The sequence below is a fragment of the Microtus pennsylvanicus genome, chromosome 15 (genome assembly GCF_037038515.1).
Source record: "Microtus pennsylvanicus isolate mMicPen1 chromosome 15, mMicPen1.hap1, whole genome shotgun sequence".
Taxonomy (NCBI): Eukaryota; Metazoa; Chordata; class Mammalia; order Rodentia; family Cricetidae; genus Microtus; species Microtus pennsylvanicus.
Window position 1 is genome coordinate 14,082,116 of NC_134593.1, and position 25,896 is coordinate 14,108,011.

General features: G+C 50.5%; 2 protein-coding genes across 25 annotated transcripts in view; one reads left to right on the forward strand and one right to left on the reverse strand.

Moving 5' to 3' along the window:
* The window catches only part of Zfhx2 (zinc finger homeobox 2), a 32,817-nt gene extending 10,253 nt beyond the window's left edge, over positions 1 to 22,564 (reverse strand). For both annotated transcript variants that reach the window (XM_075949531.1, XM_075949530.1), the window contains exons 1-3: positions 22,179 to 22,564; positions 962 to 3,045; positions 312 to 829 (exon numbers count right to left, since the gene is read on the reverse strand). In XM_075949531.1, coding sequence (XP_075805646.1) covers positions 312 to 829; positions 962 to 2,996 — 2,553 coding nt within the window. In that variant the 5' untranslated portion in view covers positions 2,997 to 3,045; positions 22,179 to 22,564. The remainder of the gene's footprint in view (positions 1 to 311; positions 830 to 961; positions 3,046 to 22,178) is intronic.
* Positions 1 to 25,896, forward strand: part of Thtpa (thiamine triphosphatase) — a 47,194-nt gene that overhangs the window by 17,720 nt on the left and 3,578 nt on the right. For 2 of the 23 annotated variants that reach the window (XM_075949553.1, XM_075949544.1), the window contains exon 1: positions 25,260 to 25,355. The exons of 5 other annotated variants lie outside the window; for them this stretch is intronic. Coding sequence is in view for 3 of the 18 variants with exons in the window: in XM_075949535.1 (XP_075805650.1) it covers positions 25,284 to 25,332 (49 nt within the window). In the remaining 15 variants the exon portion in view is untranslated. Of the gene's footprint in view, positions 1 to 25,169; positions 25,199 to 25,221; positions 25,833 to 25,896 lie in introns of those variants that run through there. 16 more of the 23 variants (XM_075949552.1, XM_075949542.1, XM_075949543.1 and 13 more) reach the window with 16 other exon arrangements.

Below are 25,896 nucleotides of genomic sequence, written 5' to 3' on the forward strand. Positions count from 1 at the left end.
TTCTCCCACCAATCCTGGGTTTCCGAGTATGCGACTGCGCTCTGCTTCTGCCTCTTGGAATTATGGGTAACATGATGGGCTGGGCTGAGATGAGCCTACATGCCAGAAAAGCTGAATAAAGTCTATTTTCCTCCTGATGGTCCACTGTCCTTTGGTCTTTCCCCAAGGTCTGCCCAACACTTTGCTACCCTGGTACATACACAGCCCCACCCTTCATGTCCATCACCCAGGGTTCCTCCACCACTTCTCTATTCTGCACCTCCTTCCACCCTGGTCCCCTCCCTCTCCTGGCCCCTCTGCCTGAACTTCACCTTATAGATCTGGCTGTTTTCTTCATGGGCTGACCCCCGGGCGTGCAGCTGCATCTTCTCCTTGCTGTTGGACTCAAAGTCACAGATGTTGCAGCGCAGGTGGAGCGAGGAGACAGAGCCATAAGAAGCCCCATCCCCCAGGGGCAGTGGGGAAGGGGTGCCCATGGCTCCACCCCCCTCTCTAAGGTGGGCTGCTAGCTGGTACTTCTGCGTGTGTTTGTCAGTCTTGAGGTGGAGCTGGAAGTTGGCCTTGAGCTGGGTGCCATAGCAGCAAAGTTTGCAGCGGTGGGTGTCACCGGCTACCTCCTTCCACTCGGCCTCTGGGAGGCTCCGGCCTATGCTGCAGTGGTAAAGCAGCAGCTCCAGGCTGTCTGTGCTGAATGCCTGGCATACCAGGCAGCGGAACACCTTCAGGGGTGGGCTGTCATCTGGGGATGGTGAGGCGGGCAGGCCGTCGGAGGAGGAGCCCAGGAGCTGACTTGGTGGCAGATGGGTCTCAGGGGAGAGGCTGCCAGGGGCTAGGGGACAGAGACAGGTTAGTGACTAAGGAAGAGTGAATGGGGGACTAGAGAGAGCCATGTTTACCTAAGCGGGGGCTCACTGTGGGGAGGCCCGAGCAGGGAGCAGCTGGAGCAGAGCGGGGAACTTACCAGTGGTGAGGAACTTTCGGGAAGGTGCTCCAAGGTGGTGGAGACCGTTAAGGAGCAGCTGGGCTTCCAGGGGCTTTTCTGGCCTCAGCCCAGGCCCAGGCAGAGGCGTCTGAGGCTGTCCTAGGGCCTGGGGCCCAAAGTACTGGAAGAGTTCTGGAGGGTTGGTGGGGGTAGTTCCCGGCGGCGGAGGAGGTCCTGGCCCCACCAGCCCTGGTGGCAGGCCGAGCGGCAGCCCCTGGTGCAACATGAGCACATTCTGCATGTGTTTCTCGGAAGTCATGTGGATGCGCAGGTTTCGGGAGATGTTGGTTTCATAGCTGCACACCTTGCACTGCCAGGATGATTTGGCCTTGGGCTCTTTATCCCCTACAGAAGGGGGCGGGAGGGACGCCTCTGGGGGACTGCCCTGCCCACCAGGCCCCCCCTGGAAGCCCTGCAGGTTGGCCAGGTGCTTGTCGGACTGCATGTGGATGCTGAGGTTGCCTTTGGTGGTGGTGGAGTAGTTGCAGACGTCGCAGCGGTAGGGCTTGTAGCCACAGTTGTAGCTCTCTCCGCGGGCGAGGCGGGGGTGGGCGCCCCCGGCGCTGCAGTAGCTGCAGTGACTGTTGCTCTCCGGATGCTTCTCCCGCATGTGCACGTCTAGGGTCTGCTGGTACTTGTAGTGCCAGTTGCACTTGGGACACTTGAGAGTCTTGCAGGAATTGCGTGAGTGTAGCAGGGACATGTGGCTGGACAGGCTGAGGCCCTGGAAGGCTGCAGGGGCCGGAGCGTAGTCATCAATCAGACGACAGGACTGAGGTGGGTCACTGGCGTCTTCAGGAGAGCCTACTGGAGCTGGGAGCGTGGCTGCCTCCTTGGAGGTGGGTGAGCTTTGGTTGAGTGGGAGACAGAGCCCTCCATCCTCTTCCTGCCCCTCGGGGAACCAGTCTGGCCCTGCCTCGCCTCTTGATACTGGCGATTCTTTGGCTTGGGTTGGGCTGGGGTCCCAGGTGGTTAGGGCTGTGGAAGGGGATGGTGGACTGAGGGCCATAACTTCTTCAGTGGGGAGAACGAGGGCCTGAATGTCTGCCTCTGGGGGGCCATCCTCAGTCTGGGCTCCGTTTGTCACCGCGGTCACTGTGCTGTTGTCAGGGACTTTGGGAGAAGGGCAAGCAAGTTTTGGTTCCAGAAAGCTTAGGAAGGCCATGCCGCCTTCATCACCTTCCTGAAGTATCGCCGGGCTGCCCAGCAGGCCCTGGTGGTGGGCAGGGGTCAGCTTCACTCCATGAGAATGTGTGTGGCCTATGAAGGCCCGGAGCCGGCTGAAACCCAGGCGGCACAGAAGGCAGATCCAGAACAGTGCCCTGTGGTCTCCCCATTGGCTCTCCAGGGGGCCATCTTTGGGATCTTCGGATGGGTTTGGAACCAGCTGGTAGCTCCAGAAGGATCCATCCCTTCCCTCACAGGCAGCCAGAGATGGCACTGAGGTATCATGGGACAGAATTTGGTCAGAAGAGCTAAAGCCTTGGGTTGGGTCAAAGCCATGTTGGATGTGAAGGGTGGTAAGGTGTGAGGAGGGAAAATGGGCAAGGAGGGGCAGGCTGGACTCTTCCTGGATGTTTGCCTCATCCCAGGGGAAGTCCTTTGGTAACAAGAGTTCACTGCCACTTGAACAAGAGTTCACTGACAGCTTGGCCAGTAGGTAGGCCTTACCCCCAGCTGCAAAGAATAAGTGGTTGCTTAGGTCCAAAGGAAGGATCGTTTCCTCCTCCTCCTCCTCCTTTTCCACCCCGAGGTCCTTTGGTGGGATGTGACCACAGCCAGGCTCTCCTTGGGGATCTCCAATTTCCTTTGGTGGAACAAGGCCACAGCCTGACTCCAGACGCTCTGCCCCTGGCTCTGAGGACCTTACACTTTCAGAGGTGGCGGGGGCATCAGGGGGATCTTTGGTGACAGGATCAGAGGTGCTAGAGGAGGTGTCCGGAGGTGGGGACGGAGCATCATGCCCAGGGGAAGGAACAGCACTGGAGGAAGAGGCCGAATTAAGGGTAGCCATGGTAGACGGAGGACCGCTGAGGGTTCATTTCAGCGTGACAGCCAGGCCCCTGCAGAAGGCACAGAGAGAGCAATGTCATGAGATGCCAGGGTCTCCAAGGCCGAACGTCTGGACTCTCTAGTCCTGTCACGCTCCCGGAGCACCAGACTCATGCCCTCATGCCAACTTGAAGTCTAACAGGCTTAGAAATTAACGTGCCTAAAATTAGAACTCACTATTGATTTCTGAACTGGCTCTTCCTCTCTGTCTTGCAATCTCAAGGCTGGTACCACTCATCCTTCTGCTTAGGTATGTCCACCCCATCTGCAAATTTCCACAGCGAGCTCCGGAATGTGTTGGACCCTGCCCCCACCATCTTCCTCCACAGCGCCATCTTGGCCCATGCCAATGTTACCTTTCTACGCTGATCAAACAGAGGAACTACTCATTTCCACCCCTGCCTTCTCAAGCTAGTGTCTCCCTCTAACAGCCAGAGTGATTGCTTCATCTTTAACTACGAGACCCGCCAAATGTCTGTGAGGAACCCTTCATGGGCCGCCGGTCAACTCAGGGGCAGTCTTAGTTCCATTTGTCTCCTCACCAATTTCCCACTTTTCAAAATGTTTGTTTATTTGTTTTTTGAGACAGGGTTTCTCTGTGTAGCTTTGGAGCCTGTCCTGGAACACACTCTGTAGACCAGGCTGGTCTCGAACTCACAGCGATCCACCTGCCTCTGCCTCTGGAGTGCTGGGGTGAAAGGCGTGCGCCATCACCGCCCAGCTCAGAATGTTTTAAAATAAACTTTAGGTTATAATTTTCTTTTCCCTTTTCCTTTCCTTTCCTGTTTTTCTTTTTAGACAGACTCTCATGTAACCCAGGCTGATCTTGGACTTGTGATTCTTTGCTACCTCTACTGGGATTACAGGTGTGCGTCACTATGCCTGGGAATTGAACCCAGGGCTTTGTGACTTCTAGGAAAACACTCTATTGATTGAGCTATGTCCTTAGCCCTCCCACATACATGTCTCAGAAAATTACTTGTGTGTGTGTGTGCCCGCATGTGTGTGTGCCCGCACCATGGCACACACGTGGAGATGAAAAAACAGCTCTTCTCTACTGTGTGAGTCCTGGGGGTGGAACTCGGGCTGTCACGTTTGCAGCAAGCACCTTTACCCAGTGAGCCAGCTTGTCAGCCCTTTTACTTGTCTTTAAAACACGTAAATCATACTCCATTCTACTTAAAATCCATCAGTGGTTTCTCATTGCACTCAAGAAAATGCAGCCCCTTTCTGGGCTCTGTAAAGTCCTACCTGCCAGAAAGTCCACTTCTACAGTCTCCCCTGAGCTGCCTTGTTTTAGAGCACTGATCAGCCAGCCAGCCTTCCCACCTCTCTCTCCTTACCACACCCTCTCCCTCTCTTTCTTGGTCCTTCTTTGTCCAAGAGCCTTTGGCAGAGCGGCCCTCAGAGTTTTCACAGCCTAGTGAAAAATGTTTCTGGGCTTCCTTCCTTTCCTTCCGGAGGGTGAGTTCCATGAGGGATTCTATCTGCTTTCTACTTCTCTATGATTCACAGACACAGTCCGGTCCTCATATAACCCAGGCTAGCCTTACATTCCAGTAGCTGAGAATAACCCTGATTCCTCCTACCTCGACTGCCCAAGGTGCTGGGGCTACAGGCATGTGTCATCATGCTAATAAATATCTTTCAAATGAATGAACACTGAAAAACCCTTCAGGTCTGGCTCCTTGTCAGAAGTCTTCTTGCTTTCCCTAGCACACATCTTTCTCCAGTGCATTCCAGATCTAGACAGGCTGGGACACGCTGAGGCAGAGGAATTCCCTGGCTCGTTGGGAGATAGTAGCTCCTTTGTGGCTCTCTCCGCTCCAAATTGGAGGTAAACATGTTAGTAGCAAGTCCTCGTAATCATGGTCCCAGCAGCTATGAAAGATTTTACAGCATGGGCTTGGTACCAGCTAAAGACACGCACCAGTATCTCACTTCATCTCACAGTATTTGTGAGACGAGGAAGCCGAGAAATCCTCAAGGTTTAAAGGCGCCACTGATAGTAACCAGGTTCCAAAATGGTGGGAACAGCTTAGCCGCTAGAATGATGGTCTAGCATGCAGGAAGTCCTGGGCTCAATTCCCGGCTCAGGATAATGGGGATAGGTTCATGCTTATAATCCCACTACTCTGGCAGTAGAGGCAGGAGGATCCGAAGTCCTGGCTATATTGTGAGTTCAAGACCAGCGTAGGATACATGAGACACTGTCCATTCCCCAACCTCCATAAAAGAAAGAACAAATTTGGTGTGTGTGTGTATGTAGACATAAAACAGGTAGAATTAGTAGTCTCCAAGGAGCTAGGAATTAGGAATTGTGGATAAGGTCATGGAGGCTCCTTCCTACCTTCCTCCAAATTATCAGTTCCCTAAGGGTCCACTAACGCCTCTCCCATCTCTGTAGGAGGCAATGTCTCCTATTCAGGCCGCACCGCTTCAGAGAAAGGGTGAGGAGGGGCCTCTTTCCCTTGGGTCATCTTTAACCCCCATCTCCAGGCTCCCAGATTTGATATGGGGCCTTGGTCCAGGTGCCACGCTGCCTTCAAGCCTATTTTCCACTTCCCTTATCCGACTGGGAGTCCAGCTAGGTTTGAGTCAGAACCTTCAAGGAATTCTCTCGGTTGGGATTAGTATGCTAATGAGATGCAAATAAGTACCTGGTAAAAGGGGTGAGGAGAGAAATCAAAAGGGAAGTGAAGAAACAGGGCGGGGCTGGGGGTGGGGTGTAGATTTCTAGTTAAGTAGGAGCCGAGGCCTCTCTGGAGAAAGGCATTCTTCCTAAGGAACCTTGGTGGGACAGAAGAAGGTAAGTCTGTTGGTTTGCGAGGGCTCAGTCACTTCCACAGGTTGGACCCTACCACATTTCACTACCGACCTGACAGGAGAGCTGAGGGTAACTTGGTGGGTACTTTGCGCTCTTGCTTTGGTATCAGGACGGCCCTGCTTACAAGTATTCGCTCCCTCGGCTCCCGACTCACAACGCTGGAGTAAGTCCCAGGATCCCTCTCTCTCAGGCGCTCACCTCTAGAAAAGGACCACTGCCTGCTAAGTACAAATCAAAGGGGCTCTCAGCCAGCTTCTGGGTAAGACCCGCCTGGGCAGGTCAGCTGGAGGCTGTTTAAAATTGCAAATCTCTCCCCTACCTTCCAACCTACCCCTCCTCTACAGAAGAAGAATTTCAATTGCAAATTTATTTCTGCCTCATGCACCCCCTATTTCTCCCGCCCCCTTTTCCTCAGTGTTTCTCCCCCCCTACACACTATTTATCAGACTGTTGTGGTCAGGGTGCCCCCCAAGTTCTAATCCTTCCATTTTCCTCTCTTTTATCTCCCATCTCATCTCTCTGGAGCTCCAGGTCCCTGTTTTCCTTTTTCTCTCTCTTTTTTTCTTTTTCTTTTGCCCTTCTTGCCTTGAACTGGATTTGGTATGGAAGCCTCTAAAAGCCTACGTAACCTGCTACCCTCAGGCCAAGATTCGTGTTCACTTTGTCCCTCCGCCATTGGCCATTTCTTCCCGGGGTTCCCAGCATTTCTTAGGAGCAGCTCTCCTGTGGGGCGAGTCTCACAGGAGGGTGAAGGAAGAAGGCAACTGTCCCAGACCCGACACGACGGCTCAGAAGGAATGGGAGAGAAGGAGGCTGTGTTCTGAAGGTGGGGGACCGGGGAGGAAAGGGCCGCGCCTCTGCAGAGCAGAGCAGAGGGGCTGCCAGGGAGGCAGCGGCGGCAGTGTGATTAGAGCAGAGATTGATGTGAAGGGGCGCCACAGACGGCAGAGAGAGTCAATAAAACGAGAGGATCACATTAGAGGCGACAGAGAGAGCTTTAAATTACAAGGCTGCTGCCACCACGGGGGTGGGGTGGGGGGTGGAAGGAGAAAGCCCTGGAGCCAAGGGAGGGTGGAGAGTTCTGAGGGCGTAGTCGCCCAGAAAGATGGATCATCAGCTCTAAAATGGCTCTCCCTCCGTCTTGTGAGTTCCCTTGTGGCCCTACTTCTTTAATGCTCCAAGCTCCTCACCAGGTTGAGGTGGAGAGCAAGGGATGAACCCCAAAGGAATTGTTACCTCCCGGTCCACCTGGTTTTTCTGTCTGCCCCTTCCTTGGGAAGGAAAGCAAGATAATGCTTTCAAAGCAAGGCAGGAGCTGGGCGGTGGTGGCGCACACCTTTAATCCCAGCAGAAGCAGGCAGATCTCTGTAGTTCGCGGTCAGCCTGGTCTACAGAGTGAGTTCCAGGACAGCCAGGGCTACACAGAGACCCTGTCTCGAAAAAACAACCAAACAAACAAAAAACAAAACAAAAAAAAGCACGGCGGGAATTAATGTCCCCCAAACGCAAGGCAGTCACAATTACTGACTTAAAGAGGAAGGCAGGAGAGAGAGAGAGAGAGAGAGAGAGAGAGAGAGAGAGAGAGAGAGAGAGAGAGAGAGAGAGAGAGATGGGGTTGGGAGGGCGGGGGTAGCACGACTCACATTAGGGCCCAGAGAGCGGAAGTGAGGCCAGGAGGCAGAAACAGAAAGGCTTAAATTTGAAGTTGTGGAGAACAAGAGCAAGATCTTTAAGGCAAAGCCCTGCAACTGGAGACACCTCGAGAATTACTAGTGGGGGGGATGGTCCAGTACTTAAATGCAGTCAGAGAGAGGAGAGACTCAGTCCTCACTGACAGGCCAGGGAGCCCAGGCTGGCCCACAGAATTGGGTGCGACTAGGAGGAAAAGAAACACCACTGCTCCCTAGTGGTCACAGAGGGAACATCACCAAGTCCCGGACACCCTCGGAAAAAGCATAAGCAAAGCCTGCCCCTCTCCATTTCCTCAGGCTCATTAAAGGACAAAAGGTTTTGTGGAAAAGTCTGTCAGAGAAGCAGCATTACACTTGCATACCATGATTTTCACATCAGTTTCCCAAACATTTTTGTCATCGGTCAGCCTTCCCTTAGAGTCAATTCACTACTTTTTTTGTGTATGGTGCTGGAGGCCATACACACACACACACACACACACACACACACACACACACACACACACACACACACAGAGCAACAGCTCAAGCAGTGAGATACTCCCAGCCCCGAGAGATATTTAGATATTTACCGTTTAAGGTGGAAGAGCATAGAGGCTAGGATCCACACGATCCTGCTGGTTCCACCCCTCACTAGCTGTCAGCCTTGGTGAGATGCTTATCCAGACTATTTCCTCTTGTGGAAAAAGGGGAGTAACGACATGAGGGCCAGAAAAGGCAACGTGAAGTGCGCATGGCCTGGGTGTCAGTGAGGTCTGTTCTTTACCTTCTGTGGTGGCTGTCTCTTCCCCTGGGGTAGAGCACAGGTCTGAGGTAAGGCTGACATCCCTCCTGCTGTGTCTCTAGATGAGGATGGCTGGGTGGGCAGGATTCAAACCCAGGCTCCCAGCCTTACATTTCCCTTCCTTCCTTCCTTCCTTCCTTCCTTCCTTCCTTCCTTCCTCCCTCCCTCCCTCCCTCCCTCCCTCCCTCCCTCTCTCTTTTTGAGACAGGATTTTGCTCTAGAGCCCAGGCTGGCAGTGGACTACTGTGCCCAGCTCCAGTGGGAGCTCCTGTGCAGCTCTTACCTGGCACTGGGTCTGGAGAGGCTCCTCATTTCAGAGCAGGAAGTGGAAGCTTGCCTAAGCTCACCCTCAGGCTAGGTGAAGCAGCTAATGCTGAGGTCTGAACTTTTGTTTGTCTTTATTGATTTTTATTGAGCTCTACATTTTTCTCTGCTCCCCCTCCCTGCCTCTCTCCTCCCCTTCAACCCTCCCCCAAAGTCCCCATGCTCCCAATTTACTCAGGAGATCTTGTCTTTTTCTACTTCCCTTGTAGATTAGATCTATGTATGTCTCTCTTAGGGTCCTCCCTGTTGTTCAGGTTCTCTGGGGTTGTGATTTGTGGGCTGGTTTTCTTTGCTTTATGTTTAAAAACCTCTTATGAGTGAGTACATGTGATAATTGTCTTTCTGGGTCTGGGTTACCTCACTCAATATGATGTTTTCTAGCTCCATCCATTTGCCTGCAAATTTCAAGATGTCTTTATTTTTTTCACTGCATCTACTTTTTTTTTTTTTTGGTTTTTCGAGACAGGGTTTCTCTGTGGCTTTGGAGTGCATCTACTTTTTAATGGATTCCTTTATTTTATTATTATTATTTTTTGATTTTTCGAGACAAGGGTTTCTCTGTGTAACAACACCACAGTCCTGGAACTCACTTTGTAGACCGGGCTGGCCTCAAACTCAGATCCGCCTGCCTCTGCCTCCCAAGTGCTGGGATTAAAGGTGTGTGTGACCACTGCTGGCCCTGCATTCCTTTATTTTGTGTTTATAGTCACTGAATCTAGGGCCTCAAGAAGCAAGCGCACTCCCACTGAGCTACATATGTGGACCTTTTATTTTAAAGGTTTATTTTTATTTTAATTCTGTACACGTGTGTGCCCACGTGTGCGAGTGTAGGTGCTGGTGGAGACCGAAGACATGGGGTCCCTGGAGTTACAGGCAATTGTGAGTCACAGACATAGGCGATGGGGACCAGGCCCTCTCCAAATGCAGTAAGTGCTTAGTGCTCTCAACTGCTGAGCCACCCCCCCTTTTTTTTCCTGAAACATGGTCTCATCATGTAGCCCTGGAACTCTCTCTAAAGACCAGGCTTCCCCACATACTAGAATTAAATGTGTGTACCATCATGCCCAGCCAACCCCTCCTTTGATTTTATTATTTTTTTAAAAGAAAATTTCAATTTTTAAATATATTCTTTATGTTCTGTCTCAGCTTCTTTATTATTATTTATTTTATGTATATTGGTGTTTTACCTGCATGTATATCTGTGTGAGGGTGTCAGGGCCCCTGGAACTGGAGTTACAGACAGTTGTGAGCTGCCATGTGGGTGCTGAGAATTGAACCCGGGTCCTCTAGAAAAGCAGTCAGTGCTCTTAACCATCTTTCCAGTGCCTGAAATTTCAATCTTTTTTATTTACTCTGTGTGTGTGTGTGTCTGTGTCTCAGTGTATGTGTGTGTGTATCTGTGTGTGTATGTATCTGTGTCTCTGTGTGTCTGTCTCTGTTTCTGTGTGTGGTGTGTGTCTGTTCTGTGTCTCTGTGTGTGTCTGTCTCTGTGTCTCTGTGTGTCTGCCTGTCTCTGTGTATCTGTGTGTGCGTGTGTGTAGATGCAGGCACCCAATGTAGGTCCAGAGATCTGGCAACAGGTGCCTTTATGCACCGATCTGTACTATTTGCTGGCCCTCTTTATTTTCTGAGATAGGATCTGACTCAGTTGCTCTGGGTGGCCTTGAATTCACTCTGTGGCCCAGGCAAGCCCAAAACTTGTGCTCCTCCCAAGCCTGAATCACAGGCCTGAATCAGGCAAGGCCCAGCTTCCTTCCGCCACATTTAAAATGATAATTCCTCTCTCCTGATCATACTTTGAATTTAGAAGGGAAATGAAAGTGCACTATCCCAGCTTCCATTTTGATTCTACCCACCTTCCCACTGATCGCCCATCCTCATGAATATTTAAAAAGTGCTTACTTTGTGTAAGAGAGAGGGAAGTGAGTGCAGAGGAAAGTGGAATAAGCAGACAAGGCTACCGAGGCCAAGGTGTGGAGGTGAGCTGCGGGTTGATTTGCATATGCAAATACTGCATGTCTTCCAGACTGGATGGTGGGCCATCCCTAGTGTGAGGAAGGCTACTTGGAGGCTCTTTTATACCTTGCAAGAAGCTTAAAGGCAGGTTTGAGGGAAGCCAGTGAGATCTGAGGAGAAAAGGGGAAGACTTAGAGGAAGATGGAGGCGGGTGGGAAGGGGGACAGGGTGGAAGGGAAGCTGCGGGCTGAAGCCACCACACACACTATCAGGGACAAGGTTTTCTGAGGTGTGTTCACCTCTAGTAGGGGTGAATATCCAGGAGAAGAGCATGCCAACCGGGTATTAGATGTCCTAGGACAGGGCATGGGGCCGCTCTGGTGCACAGGTCTGCATGACCATTTTTTAAAGACTATGTATTTATGTCTATGTGTAAGTCTGTGTGTGAGGTTGCTGGGTGAGCGAAAGTGTCATTTCTCCCAGGGGCTGGAGATGGAGGCCGTTGAGAGCTGTACCAATGCAGGGACTAGAAACTGAACTCTGGAAGAACAGCAGTACCAATAGCTTCTGAGCCTTCTCTCGACTCCCTCTGTGTGTGCACTGGAGCGACTCAGAAGGCCACATGTTTCGCATGCCTCAAGCCTGGAAGGCAACATGAACCCTGCTCAGAAAGAACCCTCTCGCAGGAGCACTTAAAAGTGAGGAGGCAGAGGCTGGTGCCCTTAAATATAGACTCACCACCATGCTTGATCCAGGCATGAGGTATCTCTGAAAGATTCTTTGAGTTTGGAAGACTGTAAGGTCTCTTCAGGTTTCTCTGGTTCTTCAATTTGATGTGAGTTTGTATGTGGCTAACATAGTTTGTGAGGATGCGATTTGTTACAGTAATGGAATACTCAGATTAACACTCCCCCAATCTCAGAAATGAACCATAAATTAACGTATGTGTCTGGGGAAAATAATACAAGATTTTATCAAGAACAGTCACCAGTCTGTCAGACGCAGAGGAAGGAAGATGAGAATTCTACACTGAGAAAAGCTACTAAGCCATGTGGCAAAACATAGACAAGAATTATGGGTTAATTTAAGTTGTAAGAACTAGTTACTAATAAGCTTGAGCTAAGAGACCAGTTTATAATTAATATAAGCCTCTATGTGTTTCTATGGGACTGAACAGCTGCAAGACCGGGCAGGACAGAAACTTCTGTCTACATTTATGTGATGTGATAATGTCATTTAAATACTACTACAACAGCCTTGCCTGTAATCCCAGCTACTCAGAAGACTGAGGCAGGAAGATCATAAGTTTGAGCCTGTCTGGGCAAAAACTGTGGAGCCCTATCTCAAGATAAAAAGTGCCAAGCATGGTGGTGTGTACATGTAATCCCAGCACTCAGGAGTCAGAAATAAAAGGAACAGGAGTTCCAGGCCAACCTTGGCTACACAGTTACATAGAAGCCTGGCTCAAAACACCAAAAATAAATGCATAAATAAAAAATATGTACAAAAGGCAGCTCTAGGAAGATGCAGCTCAGTGGTAAAACACTCGCCTGACATGCATGAGGACCTGGTTCAATCCCAACCACTACTAAATAAATGAATAAATAAGTAGATCATATTACAACTACTACTACAGTGTGGGTATCTCTATTCTGAACATCCAGAGTAGGGGTGGGTATATGCTATAGGGGGTGCTTGCCTTATATGCATGGGGTCTTGGGTAATAGTCAGTACTGAATGACACAAACTCACTCTCCTGGGCTTGGTGGCCCATGCTTATAGACCCAACATTCAGGAGGCGGAGACAGCAGGATTGCTATGAGTTGAGGTCAGCCTGAGCGGGACAGTGAGCTTGGGTCTAGCCTACTGTTAAGGCTTTGTCTCAAACAAATAAGAAACCAAAAGAGGAAGTCCAAAATGCTTAAGTGAGTTTTTAAGCAGCGCTGTGATTCTAGTACCGCCTATACCCACACTGTGTGTATGAATCGCAGGCATAACACACGCGTACTGATGCTGTGGAGAACTTTCCTCTTCCTTCTGGGGCCAGGGTGCCGGCAAAGGGGTTCGGAACACTTGCTGTCCTTGCAGAGGGTCCCAGCATACCACACAGCAACATCAGTCCTCTGTAACTAGCTCCAGGGGCTCCAGAACAAACATCCACACCCACGTGCACACAGGCATACAGATCACTATGAGTTCAACGATAGCCTGGTTTAGACCAGCCAGGGCTATGAGACCCTATCTCGAAAAACAAAAAATGAAACAAACTTCCAAAACTTTAAAAACAAAACAAAATCAAAACGAAACCAATTTCCCTCTGGCTGATGTTAGGCACTGGCAGGCTTGCAGGGCTCTAAGACAGACTCCACCTCCCATTACCTTAGGAAAGGGCGGAGGCAGCAGACCTTTGTTAAAGACCACACACCTTCTTGTTCAGAGGAATGGAATCTGAGCTCTTCCTCTGGCCCTGGGTGGAGATGAGGCATTCTTTTTTTTTTTTTTTTTTTTTTTGGTTTTTCGAGACAGGGTTTCTCTGTGGCTTTGGAGCCTGTCCTGGAACTAGCTCTGTAGACCAGGCTGGTCTCGTGGAGATGAGGCATTCTGATTTGCCTTAAATATTAGAACTTTGCACGTTCTTGCCCTCTCCCTTAAATCCAACTTAAGCCTGTCAATCACTTGACCAGGATACCAACCGTTAGGAAAGCGGATCACCTGAAGGCGAGCTAAGGAAACGGGAGAACTAATTATCCCTTCTATGCGCTACCTTACTTGTAAGTCCCAGAAGCCCCTCCTTTAATGCAGCTGCTTACAGATGTTTACTGCTGAGCCTGAATGCATTCCTGAGTTCTGGCTCAAAAGTTTAACTTTTCCTTTCTATTTCTCTGGACACCTGCCAACATCCTAAGAGGGCTTGCTCGATAACTCCTGGCTTTCCCACTGTTTTCTCTGAAGTCCTCCAACATCCACAGTGCCTTGCAGACCTACAGCTGGTCTATATACTTAAAAGGCACGCTGCTCTTCTTCTTTCCCACCCCCTTTCTCTTAGCCCAGATTTCCAGCTCGCCTGTTCTCTCATTTTTCTCTCACATTTGAATGAAATGGCCTCAAGCTTTCTCTTAAGACCATTTTGATTTATTTTCCTTTTTGGGTTTTTTGTTTGTTTTTCGAGACAGGGTTTCTCTGTGTAACAGCCCTGGCTGTTCTGGAACTCACTTTGTAGACCAGGCTGGCCTCGAACTCACAGAGATCCACCTGCCTCTGCCTCCAGTGTGCTGGGATCAAAGGCAAGCTCCAACACTGCCCAGCTTATTTATTTATTTTTCCCCCAAAGGCAGAATCTCAAAGCTTTAGTTGACCTGGAACTCCATAGGTAGCTCAGGCTGGCCTTGAATTCGTGGAGATCCAGCCTGCCTCTGCCTCCTGAGGGCTGGGATTAAAAGGCGTGTGCCAACACACCCAGCTTTGCTTTTAAATTCTTCTGTCAGTAATATCAAGAACCCATAAGTGACACTGTACGTTTAAAAGATTATACACACACACACACACACACACACACACACACACACACACACACCATGATTTTCACGTTTAGACAGTGGTGTGCTGTCTCTCTCTGATTGAGGATGCTCCACCTGTAGCTATAGTAATCACAATGCTGACATCTTTAACAATAGGGTCTGGTATACGCTAGGCAGGCACACAGCCACTGAGCTACACTCCTAGTCACAACAGCCAACATCTTTAAACATCTGCTGGGTGACAGGGACCATGTGGCACCCCGGCAGGCATCACAACCCTGACTGTCCACTTCTGTCTGACAGCAGCAGACACCTCTTCGTCCCAGTCCACAAACACGGACACAGACTGAGAGGTCAGTGGTTTTTAAAGTCTCTTTTAGAAAGCAGAGTCATGGGCCAGCAAGATGGCTCAGTGGGTAATGGCACTTGATGCCAAACCTCATGACCCAAGTTCAATCCTCGGGACCCAGATGGTGGAGAGAGAGAGCAGATGATTTCCGTGTGTTTGTGTGTGTACCCGCTTTGCGTGCTTATATACTCACACAGAAATTTTTTTATATGTATACCTATATACAAATAAATGCATATTTTCTTTTTAAAGGAAGTAGCCAGCATGGTTGCGCACACCTTTAACCTTGGCATCCTAACACTAGGGAGGCAGAGGCAGGTGTATCACTGTGAGTTTGAAGCTAGTCAGAGTTACACAGTGAGGCTATTTCGATGATGATGATATAAAGTGGGATGTACTTGGAGCTTGGGTGGCCTGGCCACAGGGCCTCTGCTCTTGGCTAGCATGCGGTCTGAAGAGGCCTTTTTTGTTTGTTTTCCTCTGTGTAACAGCCCTGGCTGTCCTGGAACTCACTCTGCAGACCAGGCTGGCCTTGAACTCAGAGATCTGCCTGCCTCTGCCTCCGGAGCGCTGGGATCAAAGGCGGCGCCACCACTGGCACTGGCCTGTTTGAACTGTTCCACTGCCCTGGTGTGTGTGCTGTTGCTCCTCTTTGGGCCTGAAGGTGCAGGGTGGTCACTCTGTCTGTATAGGAAGCTGGGGCTAGGGGAGGGCTCTCTGAATGAGGTCTATTTATGTCTCTTTAAATTCAAAGTTGGAGAGATGGCTCATCAGATGGTACATGCTAGACAGCCTGAGTTCTATCCTAAGAAGCTACATAAAGATGGAAGGGGAGAACTGACTGCAGAGTTGACTTCTGACCTCCATATACACACAAGAAAAGATAATTTTCAACAAGTGAAAAGTCTACATGTGTATCCTTATTAGCACATGAACTCCATCAAGCAGAATGATGTTACTTAAAATCAAAACAACCCAGACTTGGGGACAGACCTGGTATTGGATTCTGGTTCTAGTCTGTGGTATGGAAAGGACCCCAGCCGTGTGGCCTAAAGCCTCAGATCAGGTCTTTTCACATGCTCTAAAGAATGGCAAGTGGTGTGCCATGGAGTTCTGTCCCCTTTAAAGCTACCACTTTGGGTGTGATCAATCGGTAAAATAGCCACCTCTCTCTGGGCACATGCCTTACTTCCTGATGGGGGAATGTTGGAAATGATTGCTCTTTGGCTGTGTGTGTGGCGGGTGGGGTAGGCGGCCTAGGTGTAGGCCTACTGGGGCGCCTCTTTGGGGGCTAGCGAATGTGCTAACCTCAGGCAGGCATGCCCTGAAGTGCGGGGCTCACAGTGCTGTTGGCCCTTGCTTTCCGTTCTGCATCGTGTGGTACGCTGTGTGTGTGTGTGTGTGCCTGCAAGTGCTTGGTGGCCGGCTGGCGGCTGGCGCAGTGTTTGGGGTGGTGGTAATTACTTGGATGGCCCAGCCCTAATGAGTGTGATCTCGTTACACTCTCGCCGCTTCTAATGGAGCTAACCTCATTTCACAGCCATTAGAGATGGAGATGAGGCCCCGCCCACTGGCCCCACCAGCTGCAGCTTTCGCAGCTCTGGCCGTGCTCTTCCCTCCTGCTCGCCACCACATTCCACCTCTCTTTCGCCGGCTTCCTTCGGGCCCCATTGTTCTCTCCTCTGTCCATCTCTCTCCTCTATCCTTGCTTCTTATGTTTCTCTTGCTGTCTCCTTTTGCCTTCAGCTCTGGGTTGCGTTTCTTCCATTCATGGCCTTCCGTACGGTGCCTGTACTCTGTCCTTCCCATTGCCTTCTCTCTGTCCTCTTTGGCACCCTTCCCCTGCCCTTCACCTCTGATGTCCTTCTCCTCCCCCACACCGCCCTGTCTGGCCAAATCTCCCAGGGAAACCAGCAAAGACAAACAAAAATCAGTGACCAGTATATTGGTTAATTTCCCACTTCAGTTCCTCCCATAAGGGTCATCACCAGCATGGCTCGAACTCAGGACTGACCTGGAGCTGAGTTAAGGCCCTCTCCCTCCTCTTGGGCTGTCTGGCTTGCATGGGTAGGGAAGGGTTCAGACTATCCACTCTCTCTGAGGTTCTGTTTCTGTCCACACAACCCTCCCTCCTTTTTCATTTAAATTGCGGGACCCCTCTCATCTAAAAGTCACATCGTCTTCCATCTCTATCCCACTCTTAGGGCCCAGGCTGCCCAGCATTTTTTAAAGCGTCTCAGGCTGGCCTCAAACTCCCTGCTGTAGCTGGTGACCTTGAACTCAGCCTTGCTTCCACTCACAAGTGCTGAGACACAGGCCCATGTCCTGGCGGCCACTGTGACTGACTGTCCAATACCCTTGCTTTTTCTTATCTACTCTTTTTTTTTTTTCCCACTCTCCAGCACACTTCAGTTCCTAAGGCACCAGGATGTATCTCTGGGTTTGTAGAAACCGCAGAGTCTGAAGAAGCCAGAGGTGGAAACACGGGATGAGGTAGCTATAAAGCAGGGAAGAGGCTTGGGGGAGAAGAGGGGAGACTGGGTGAGAGGACTGGAGGGAAGGGGCAGAGGGCCTTTGGCTTGAATAGCCAACAAGGAATGACACTTCTGAGTATGGGAAGGAACTGACTCCATGTTTCTCCTCTGAGGAGACAGTCCAGTCCTCTGCCGTCCTTCATTAAGAAGCCAGATGACTGGCAACCAACGCTTGACCTCTCCCTCGAGCCCAGACAGGGAGAGGGAGAGCGGCATTCGCCGAGACTGGAGGCTGCACCGGGGAAATGTCCACACTTACACTACAAATGTACGGCCCACAGCCATGCAGCCCCACCAGCTTGGCGCTTGCATGCTACAGACCCTCTATGCGCAATAAGGTCTCCTCACAGTGCATGTCCCCATGCATACACCATTTCGGTAGACGGCTCTGTTGCGAATTCTAAGGCCTGATCTTTAGTTCTGAACCAATCCTGTATTCCTGCTCAAACACTGGAGGAAACTCCAGTATGCTGAGGGGTGCTGAGCTGCCTTCACAGGACACGGAAGGAAAGAAGCTGCGCCCAATGCTGCTTGCTTGTAACCCTGGGATTTGGGAGGGGGAGGCAGTAAAGGGCAGGAATGCGAGGTCAGCCACTGCTATGTAGTGAGTTTGAGGGCTACATGAACCCTCCCCCCCACCAAAAAAGATAAAGAATCCAGGACTCAGGAGGCTGCGGTAGGAGTATCCCTGTCAGTGAAGGCCAGCCTGGTTTTTGTAGCAAGAGCCAGCCTAGTTACAACTAGATAGCAGAGCCTTGTCTCAAGAAAAAGCTAAAAAAAGAAAGAAGACTTCCCCATCCCACCAGTAAAGCGTAACACAGGAGGAGATCCACCATCTGGACATGATCTCTTTCACCCCTGCCTCCCAGCCCGGGGTGGGCAGAAAAGGGATTGGTAGACAGTGAGTTCACTGAGGCTTTCCCAGAGAGCACAGGGGCCCTGGGAAAGCGGGTGGTGGGATGCCCGGAGCTTAGTGTGAGAGTCTGAGAAGAAAGATGGAAAAATCAATGAAATGAGTTTCTAACAGTGAGGTAAAGGACCGCCATGTCGACAGCTTGTCACCTGCTGCAAAATATGAGCTGCCCAAGTCTGGGGCGGCTGCTGACAGCACACATAGCTGCCACTGTCCTCCCCCTTCACCGCCACCCCCCACCTCCACCCCTTCTGCTGCCAGGGCTTGCTTATTATAAGCCAGACTCTTTCTTCCTTGTCTCTTCTGCCAGCTTCCTTATCTCATTCAGGGTCTTCTGCCTCTTTCGTGCAGGAACAGGACAGGTCCTAAGGCCCTGGTTTGCGGCCCCTTTCTCCTGGAAGGCTTCTTTCTGCAGCTTCACTCTGACACTCAAAGTGAGCTCTGTATCTCATGATTTTTCCCAACGATCAGCAGTCAGATGTTAAGGTATTTTCCTCCAGGGCAGCAGTTCATGCCTAGCTCTTACCTTCTGACCCACTTGGCAGTGTTCACATCCCTGTAACCCCGGTAAGACAGGTGTCTAAGGTGGGTCTGTATTGATTTATGCACTTTTGTGGTCATCGTGTGTGCGTGTATCTGAGTATGGCTGATTCAGTTTTAGCCTCATGACAGGGAATGGGGTGAAGATGCTACTTCATATTTGCCTGCTCTTTGAAAAACACCCCGGGCCTTTTCTGGAATCTGCCTCTTTGTCCTCTGTATCCTCCCTAGGCTCCCTGGACGGCTCATTCCCGTTATCTTTATAGACTTCCCAGGTCCGCCTTGAGAGTTAGTTTGGCTGCCTTCAGCCCTGAACACCGCCCCTCTTCGGGCTGCTGGCCTTTCCCCGTTTCTGATTTCCCGACTTGGCTATGTATGTTGACTTAGACCTAGGAGGCAGGACGGGAGTCAGGACAACTCTCAGACTCTGAACATTTGTTCAACAGGTGCTTATGAATATCTGTGTGGCAGATACTGCGAAATGTGACAAAGCAATAAGAAACTGGAGGTAGGTATGGTGGCTCAGACCCAAAATGTTAGAACCTAGGAGACTGTAGCAAGAGAATCTCGAGTTCCAGGTCAGCCTGGGCTACAGAGTGAGACCTTGTGTCAACCCTCCAACTCACTCTCCTCCACATTCTATGCAGGCCTCAGTTTACACTCCGCTCTGCTCCTCTGGATTCCCAGCTTTGGCTTTCCCTCCTAAACCCCACACCAGTCCCCTGTGATGCTTCCAGCAGTTCTCCTGGTTCACAAAGCCTTCTTTCCTCTTCTGTGGCTGTACTTTTAGTTCTCTTCCTTTTTTGCCTGCCTCTCTATCCTACCATTTCAACCTCAATGCCCACTGCCTCTTGAGGTCACTTCCTCTTGCTTCTTTCTGTCAGGATCTAGCAAGCCTCAGACACTCACAAAGTAGTTTGTGACAACTGTCCTGAGCTAAGAATAGCGAGCTTGAGAGAAGCAAAGTCACTGCTACAGACAGGAGTCTTATAGATGTGATTCTATCCAGACCCCAGTGCCACATGTGATGCAGAGGGGCAAGTTGTCCCTATATGGGTCTCAATACGGCAACACCAGCTGCCTCTGACATCATGGAGGAGGGACCCTGTCAGGTTGCCAAGGCAACCCAGCAATTTATGACATCAGAGGCTTGAAGTCTTTGGTTCTCAGGGGGGTGGGAAGATTCAAGTTCCTGTCATTTGAAGTAAATGGGAATTCTACTCTTTCATCTCTTTGCTGTGTTCTCCTGGCTTGGCAATAAAATACAGAGTGACTGATGGGGCTGACGGAATGGATGCTGGCGAGATTCTCTGTCTCTCTTCATCTCTGTAATTTTTTTCCTCACAAGCATCTCTCTTTCAGGGCCCAGTGGTAGGCTGCGGAGCCATTTTTTCCAAATTGCTCACCCCCTGCAGGGCTCCCTCTTTGCCTTGGTCTTGCGCACTGAAGGCATTTGTCTCCTTTGATGCCCCACTCTTTCCTCTTCTCCCTTTCCAGGGCTCTGCGCGGCTCTGATCTGCTCCAGCATGCCTGCCTTCGCCACCCCTTTACCTTCTTTGTACCATACTCTGTTCCACCTCGTCTTACTCCTCAATTCCTCCCTTCCCCCACTCTACCACTAGACTCGTTTCATATTGCTTTTGTTGACCCCTCCTCGGGAACACTCTATCATCTTTCTCTTTCCTCCTGTACAGCTATCCACTCATTTATTTATCTAATCATCTCAGTTTTTCATTAATCGCTTCCCAGTTCCTCCCTTTTCCTCCTCATCCCGTATAGATTTCCCCATTTCCTCTGGCCATGCATTTCTTTAACCCATGTGTTCTCCCGCTTCCATCAGCTGCCCATGTCTACCTCATCTTTTTATCCTTTTAAGCTGCTGGAGTCTGGAAAAATAATGATGGGTTTAAACCCATGATAAACTCTCTAAGTCCCCTATCCACGTTTACCACCCTTTAGACTGAATGAACACGGCCCTTGCATAAGGTAGGTTTTCTGAGAATAATCAAACCTGTCTCATAAAGAATGTTGCTAAGTCCAAAGAGAATAATAGCAGGTTCCCATGAGGAAAATGAACTAAAAAGTGAGGAAAAGGCCACTGATATCTAGAAGGAACTGAAGGACGGGGGCAGTCAGGTGGGGTGGAGCTAGAGAACATCCCCTTACAAAATTAAAGTTGACAGTTAGCTGACATAATGGAACTGATTGATGAAGGAGTTACACGCCCCTGGAAGCCCATTAAATTGATTTCTTGGCCTTTTTATGTTCCTTCACAAAACATAACCCCCATCTCTCAATCAGCCCTTTGCTCGTGGCATCTGCTGCTGCTAGGGTTAAAACGCTGGGTGACAGGATAAGGGATAAAAAACAACAAACAAACAACCAAACAAAACCCAACTTTGGCAGACTAAGGAGAACAGGGAACAAAGATGGAGACTATGCAAGGGAGTTAGTTCATCAGATAAAAGGATATGACAACAGGGTGAGGCAAACTGGGGGATAAAAATATATATACAATGGTAGAGTGGGGGAAGGGAGGAAAATGAAGTCAGCAAGGAGGAGGCTTGTGCTGGAAAGGCAGAGGACACACTGGAGACCCAAAGGCACATGGCAAACGAGGTGATCAACAATGCCAGAAGTTCCAAGGCTTTCCTGCTGAAGGCGAGCAGGAAGCTGTCATGCCCACGCTGAAAGGGCACTGGAGTCATCAGGGGTAGACACATTCCCTCCATCCCCTACTTTTCAGGACCCCGACCGTAGACTACCACAATCATGGCTGATAAGCAAACTCCAAAGTAGCTGGAAAGGCCACCGTTGTGCAGACAGACCCTGAAGGAGAGCCGTGGATGGCCGACCAGTCAGTCTAGGCGTGACACATAGGGACAGGGGTATGTGGTAAGGATCACTCGGATGAGAAGTGTCACAGTCAAGACAGTGGACACACGGAACTGAATCTAGATGGGGTGGGGAGCCAAGTGAAAAATGGCACAACCACAGATCAGTGGGGACGCAGGCACAGTGAGAAGCGTGGTCCAGAGCTCAAAAAATGATGAGGGGTATAGGAGAGCGGATGGCGAGTCGGGGTAGCAGGAGAAACAGGGCAGGCACGCTTCACTGTGAATGGGGCTCCCCTCACCTACTTCAGGCAAAAATGAACATTAAAGGTATCCACTCCCCCTTCCTCCCAGCACCCCGGCGCGCTAGCCCATCCATCAGCCTTCCCGCCCGGGTTTCTCTCCCCCATCCCGCAGCCAGCTGAGCTCCTCAGCGCCGCAGGCCCCTCCCGGCTATAGCTCAGAGCCCTTGCACTCACCCAACCTCCCATACCCTCCAGGAACCCCGCTCCTGGTACAGCTCGGCGCGGTACGTCTAGGCTCTCGCTACCCTCTGTCTGTCCCGCTGGCCCATATCTTTCTCTTCTCTATTTCCCCACCCCTATCTCTCTTCCCCAATCCGGCTCGCATGCCCTTTCTCCCCACACTCCTGTCCTCTTCGTCCCGGCTGTCTGTCCGTCCGCGTCCCCTCCCCCAGCCCCTTCCCGTCCCTCTCCGTCCCCTCCAGTAGCAGTCTCCCAGCGCCTCCTCTCTTCTCGATCTCTAGATTCGGAAGAGCATGGAAGGGAAGGAGAGTGAGAGGCAGAGGAAGAAAAAAAAAAAGGAAAAGGAAAAAAAAACCCAACCCAGCAGCATCGGAAATCGATGCACTTACACCTCAGCTGGAAGCAGGGACGGGAGTCGAACCGCGGCCGCCAAGCAGCGCGAGGCGGGGAGGGGAGGGGGCGGCTCTTGGAAGGGACTTCTCCGATGTGTTGATTCCTTTTTGCCCCTCCTCCTCCCTCCCTTCAGCGCTCGCTCCGGGGCGTCGGGGACGGAGATGGAAAAATAAATAAATTCACGGCGGTGAGGGAAGTGAAAGAAAATAATCAATGCTATTTGGCTGCGGCTGAAGTGTTTTCCCGGCTTCGTGAGTGGGTTTCCATTGATTCACCCTGGGCACTGGCTTGCTCCCTGTCTCCTCCTCCTCCTCGCCCTCCTCCTTCTAGCCCTCACTCCTCCGCCTCATTCACTGGCTGGAGCCGAGGCGTCCCACACAATGGAATAATCAATACCCAGGCGCCCAGGGCAGCCCCACTGAGCAGGTGCAGCGACCCGCCCGCCGCAGTGCATGCCGGGAGCTGTAGTCTACAGGCCTCCGCCCTCTATAGACGGCTAGCGCCAAGTCGGCCCCAGTCCCAGGAGGCAAAGACCTGAGCAGGGGCCAGGATCTTAGGGGCGGGGCCGGACAACCTTGCCACCCTACTTCCGCCTTGACTCAGGTGCTGGGTCTACCCTATTCCTGCAGAGAGGGCACGTTCCTTTAAACACTCGTCCCCTCCTCTTTTATCCTGCTTACACAAGCCATAAGTGTGTTGTTTTAAATCACTGTTAGAGCAAGCTGTTTTCTGTAAGCTGCCCAGAACCGTCGGAGATCCATCATTGTTTCACCTCTTTCTAGCCCTTTCTAGCTGTGTCGTTTCCCTTTTGACTACTAGAACCTTCTCTTTCATAACAATTACTTTGACATCTCCCAGGGTGGCTGTCTTCTCAACTCAGTTGCACTCCCCCGATTGGGTAGGGAGAGGGGAGGCTCTGGTTCCTTCTCTTCAGCTTGTCAGCTCATCAGTTTCTAAGATTCTAAAACACAGTATACAGGAGTTCATTTTATAGTAGAGGAAACCAAGTCTTACCAGTTCCAGAATGCATGGCCAAAAAACAATAGTACCACTATGCAAACGTCCGTCTTCTGACTCCAGAGCCTAAACTAGCTGATAGGACAACAATTGCAGAAACTCCTGAAATTGAGGGTGGGAAAGAAACCATTATCTTGAGTTTCTACCATGCAACAGTTGAGTTTGTTAATGAATCTTCAATCCTCTTTTAATTGTGAGGCAGAACACTGAAAAAGCAGACTTGGGGAGGTGGAGTGTCTTGTCCAAGGGCAATGGTCTACCAAGTGAAGCAGAGTCAGCCTTGAGTTTTGCAGGAGTCCAGTAAACAACAGACGAGCTTCAAGTTAATGAGAAGAGTTGGGGTCTGGGGGTGTTTCCTTCCCACTCAGTTCTTTACTTTTCAGTTTTGTTGACCCAGAAAGCACTGATATCTTTTGTATTCTATAAGATCTAACCCAGTAGACCAGAAGTAGCAGTTTGTGTAACGCCATCCCATGTTCAAAATGCCATGCTTGTAAACCAGGGACCTTCCCGTAATTCCTCCCCGGTGTCGCACTTGACCCTTATCACAGAAGCAAGTCGAGAAGGTAGTAGTGTCTTCGCTCAGAGGCAGAGACAAAGTTAAGGTCTACAAATACACCACAGGATCCGGGTAAGGTTAAGGACCCGTCTCAGGTTCCGAGAGCAAACAGACAGTAATTCCCATGTCTGTGTTTATTTTTGTTTTCGTGTTTGTCTTTTCCAGACAAGGTCTTGCCCTTAGCCCAGCATGGCCTGGAAATCAGTCTGTAGCTCAGACTCACCTCAAGCTGTGATCCTTTCGCCTCAGCCGTCCCAGATGCTGGCATTACAGATGTGTGCCTGTACAGATGTGTGTGCTCAAGACTGCTGCAAACGGACAGCTTAGCCTGGCACTCACTCATGGCTGTTTTTCAGGCTGCCACTCAACTGTACTTCAAGCCATTGTCTGCTTTGGTACTGACTGGGTGTTGTAGCTAGCGTTTGGTCCTTTTATTCAGGCAGTTAGTTATACCCAGGTCTCCAACAATCAAAATCCCATTACATTCTCTTCTTCTTCTCCTTCTTCTCCTCCTTTTCTAGAATTAATTAAAAAAAAAATTTCAGTGTGGGCTGGAGAGATGGCTCAGCAGTTAAGAGCACTGACTGCTCTTCCAGAGGACCCGGGTTCAATTCCCAGCACCCACGTGGCAGCTCACAACTGTCTGAAGATCCAGTTCCAGGTGATCTGACACCTTCACACCAATGCACATAAAATAAAGTTAAATAAACCATAAGAAATATTTTTTAAAAAATTTCAGCGTTTTGTCTGTAGTGCCGGAGGAGTCCAGAAGAGGGCGTCAGATCCCTCTCTAACTGTGTTACAGGGGCTGTGATCCGCCATATAAGTGCTGGGACGGTAATTCCAGCCCTCTATTAAGAACAGCAAGTGTACTTAAGTGCTGAGCCATCGCTCCAGCTTCTCCATCACATATCTAATTCATATTCAAAATATCACTTCCTCCGCTGATAGAAAGTTTCCCACTCGCCTTTATCCTAATCATTCGTACCATTTTATATTAGATCCCTTCTAAAATTCCAGGATAGAGGTAGGGCATGGTGGCTCACACAATGACCCAGTGCTCGCTCTAAGGGGGATCAGGAGTTCCAGGCTAGTTTGGGCCACATGAGAGCCTTGTGTCAAATAAAATAATAAAATAAAATCAAATCATAAAAACATTCCAGGTGGCTAAACTGAATTACTCCACTCACGCACTAGACCTTTACCACTGACCAGCCCTTCGTGGGCAGCCATAAACTGCAATACCTGAGTGGCTGTGTCTCATGGGGCCCACGCACAGTCTACTTTGGGAGGGGTTGGGGTCTGGAGCCTAAGCTCTTTGCATTCTCCTCTTCGCGTTAGCCAACCCCCAATCTCCTCCTGTTAAGCTTCAGGTAGAGCCCCGCTGGTTAACGCTAATTGCATGTTTCTTATCACCATAGCGACGGGTGGGCATGAAAGGTGAGGTGGCCCCTTGGAACTACATCTCCCATCATGCATCAGGCCCAGGATGCCAGGCTCACGCTGAGGCTCGAGATCTTGGCCCATGCCCCGGCTCCAGGAAGGATCCAGGATGAGCAGCGGGCGAGAGGATGGTCTCGCTCTTCTTGCCTACCGGGTTGGGTCGCACGTAACCTAACAGACCTCTCGGGCTTAGCTTGTCATCGGTACCGCTACACCGGTCTAATATGGCCGCTGGTGCTAGGTCCGGACCCGCGCGTAAAGAGCCAGGGCCAAGGTCCGGAGCCGGAGACTGCTCCCGGCATTCCTCGCGGGTGTAGCGTGGGTTCCCTTCCCCCATTTCCGGGTCCCAGGAGAGGGAGACCCTGGGGTCTTGAAGAGTGTTCTGAGGTTCAGGTGGTCGGTGCTGTGCGAAGAATGACAGGACACTCCGAGCACTGAACCACTGGCCTGAGTGGCAAGGTGTAGAGAGATGTGGAAAGGTCATCAGCATCAGGGCCTGCTTTCTAGCGAGCCTTTGGGTTGAAGACATTATCAGCACTAGGATTTAACTGGAGACTTGTTATCATTGCAGCACGCTGAAATCTCGAAGTAGAACTCTGTGTCCCTGAGGCAGAGCTCTGAGACAGTGTATGTGCGTGCCTCTTAAATTCATCCAGGACTAAAGGGTGGAGGGCGGTCTCTGCTGACTAATCGTA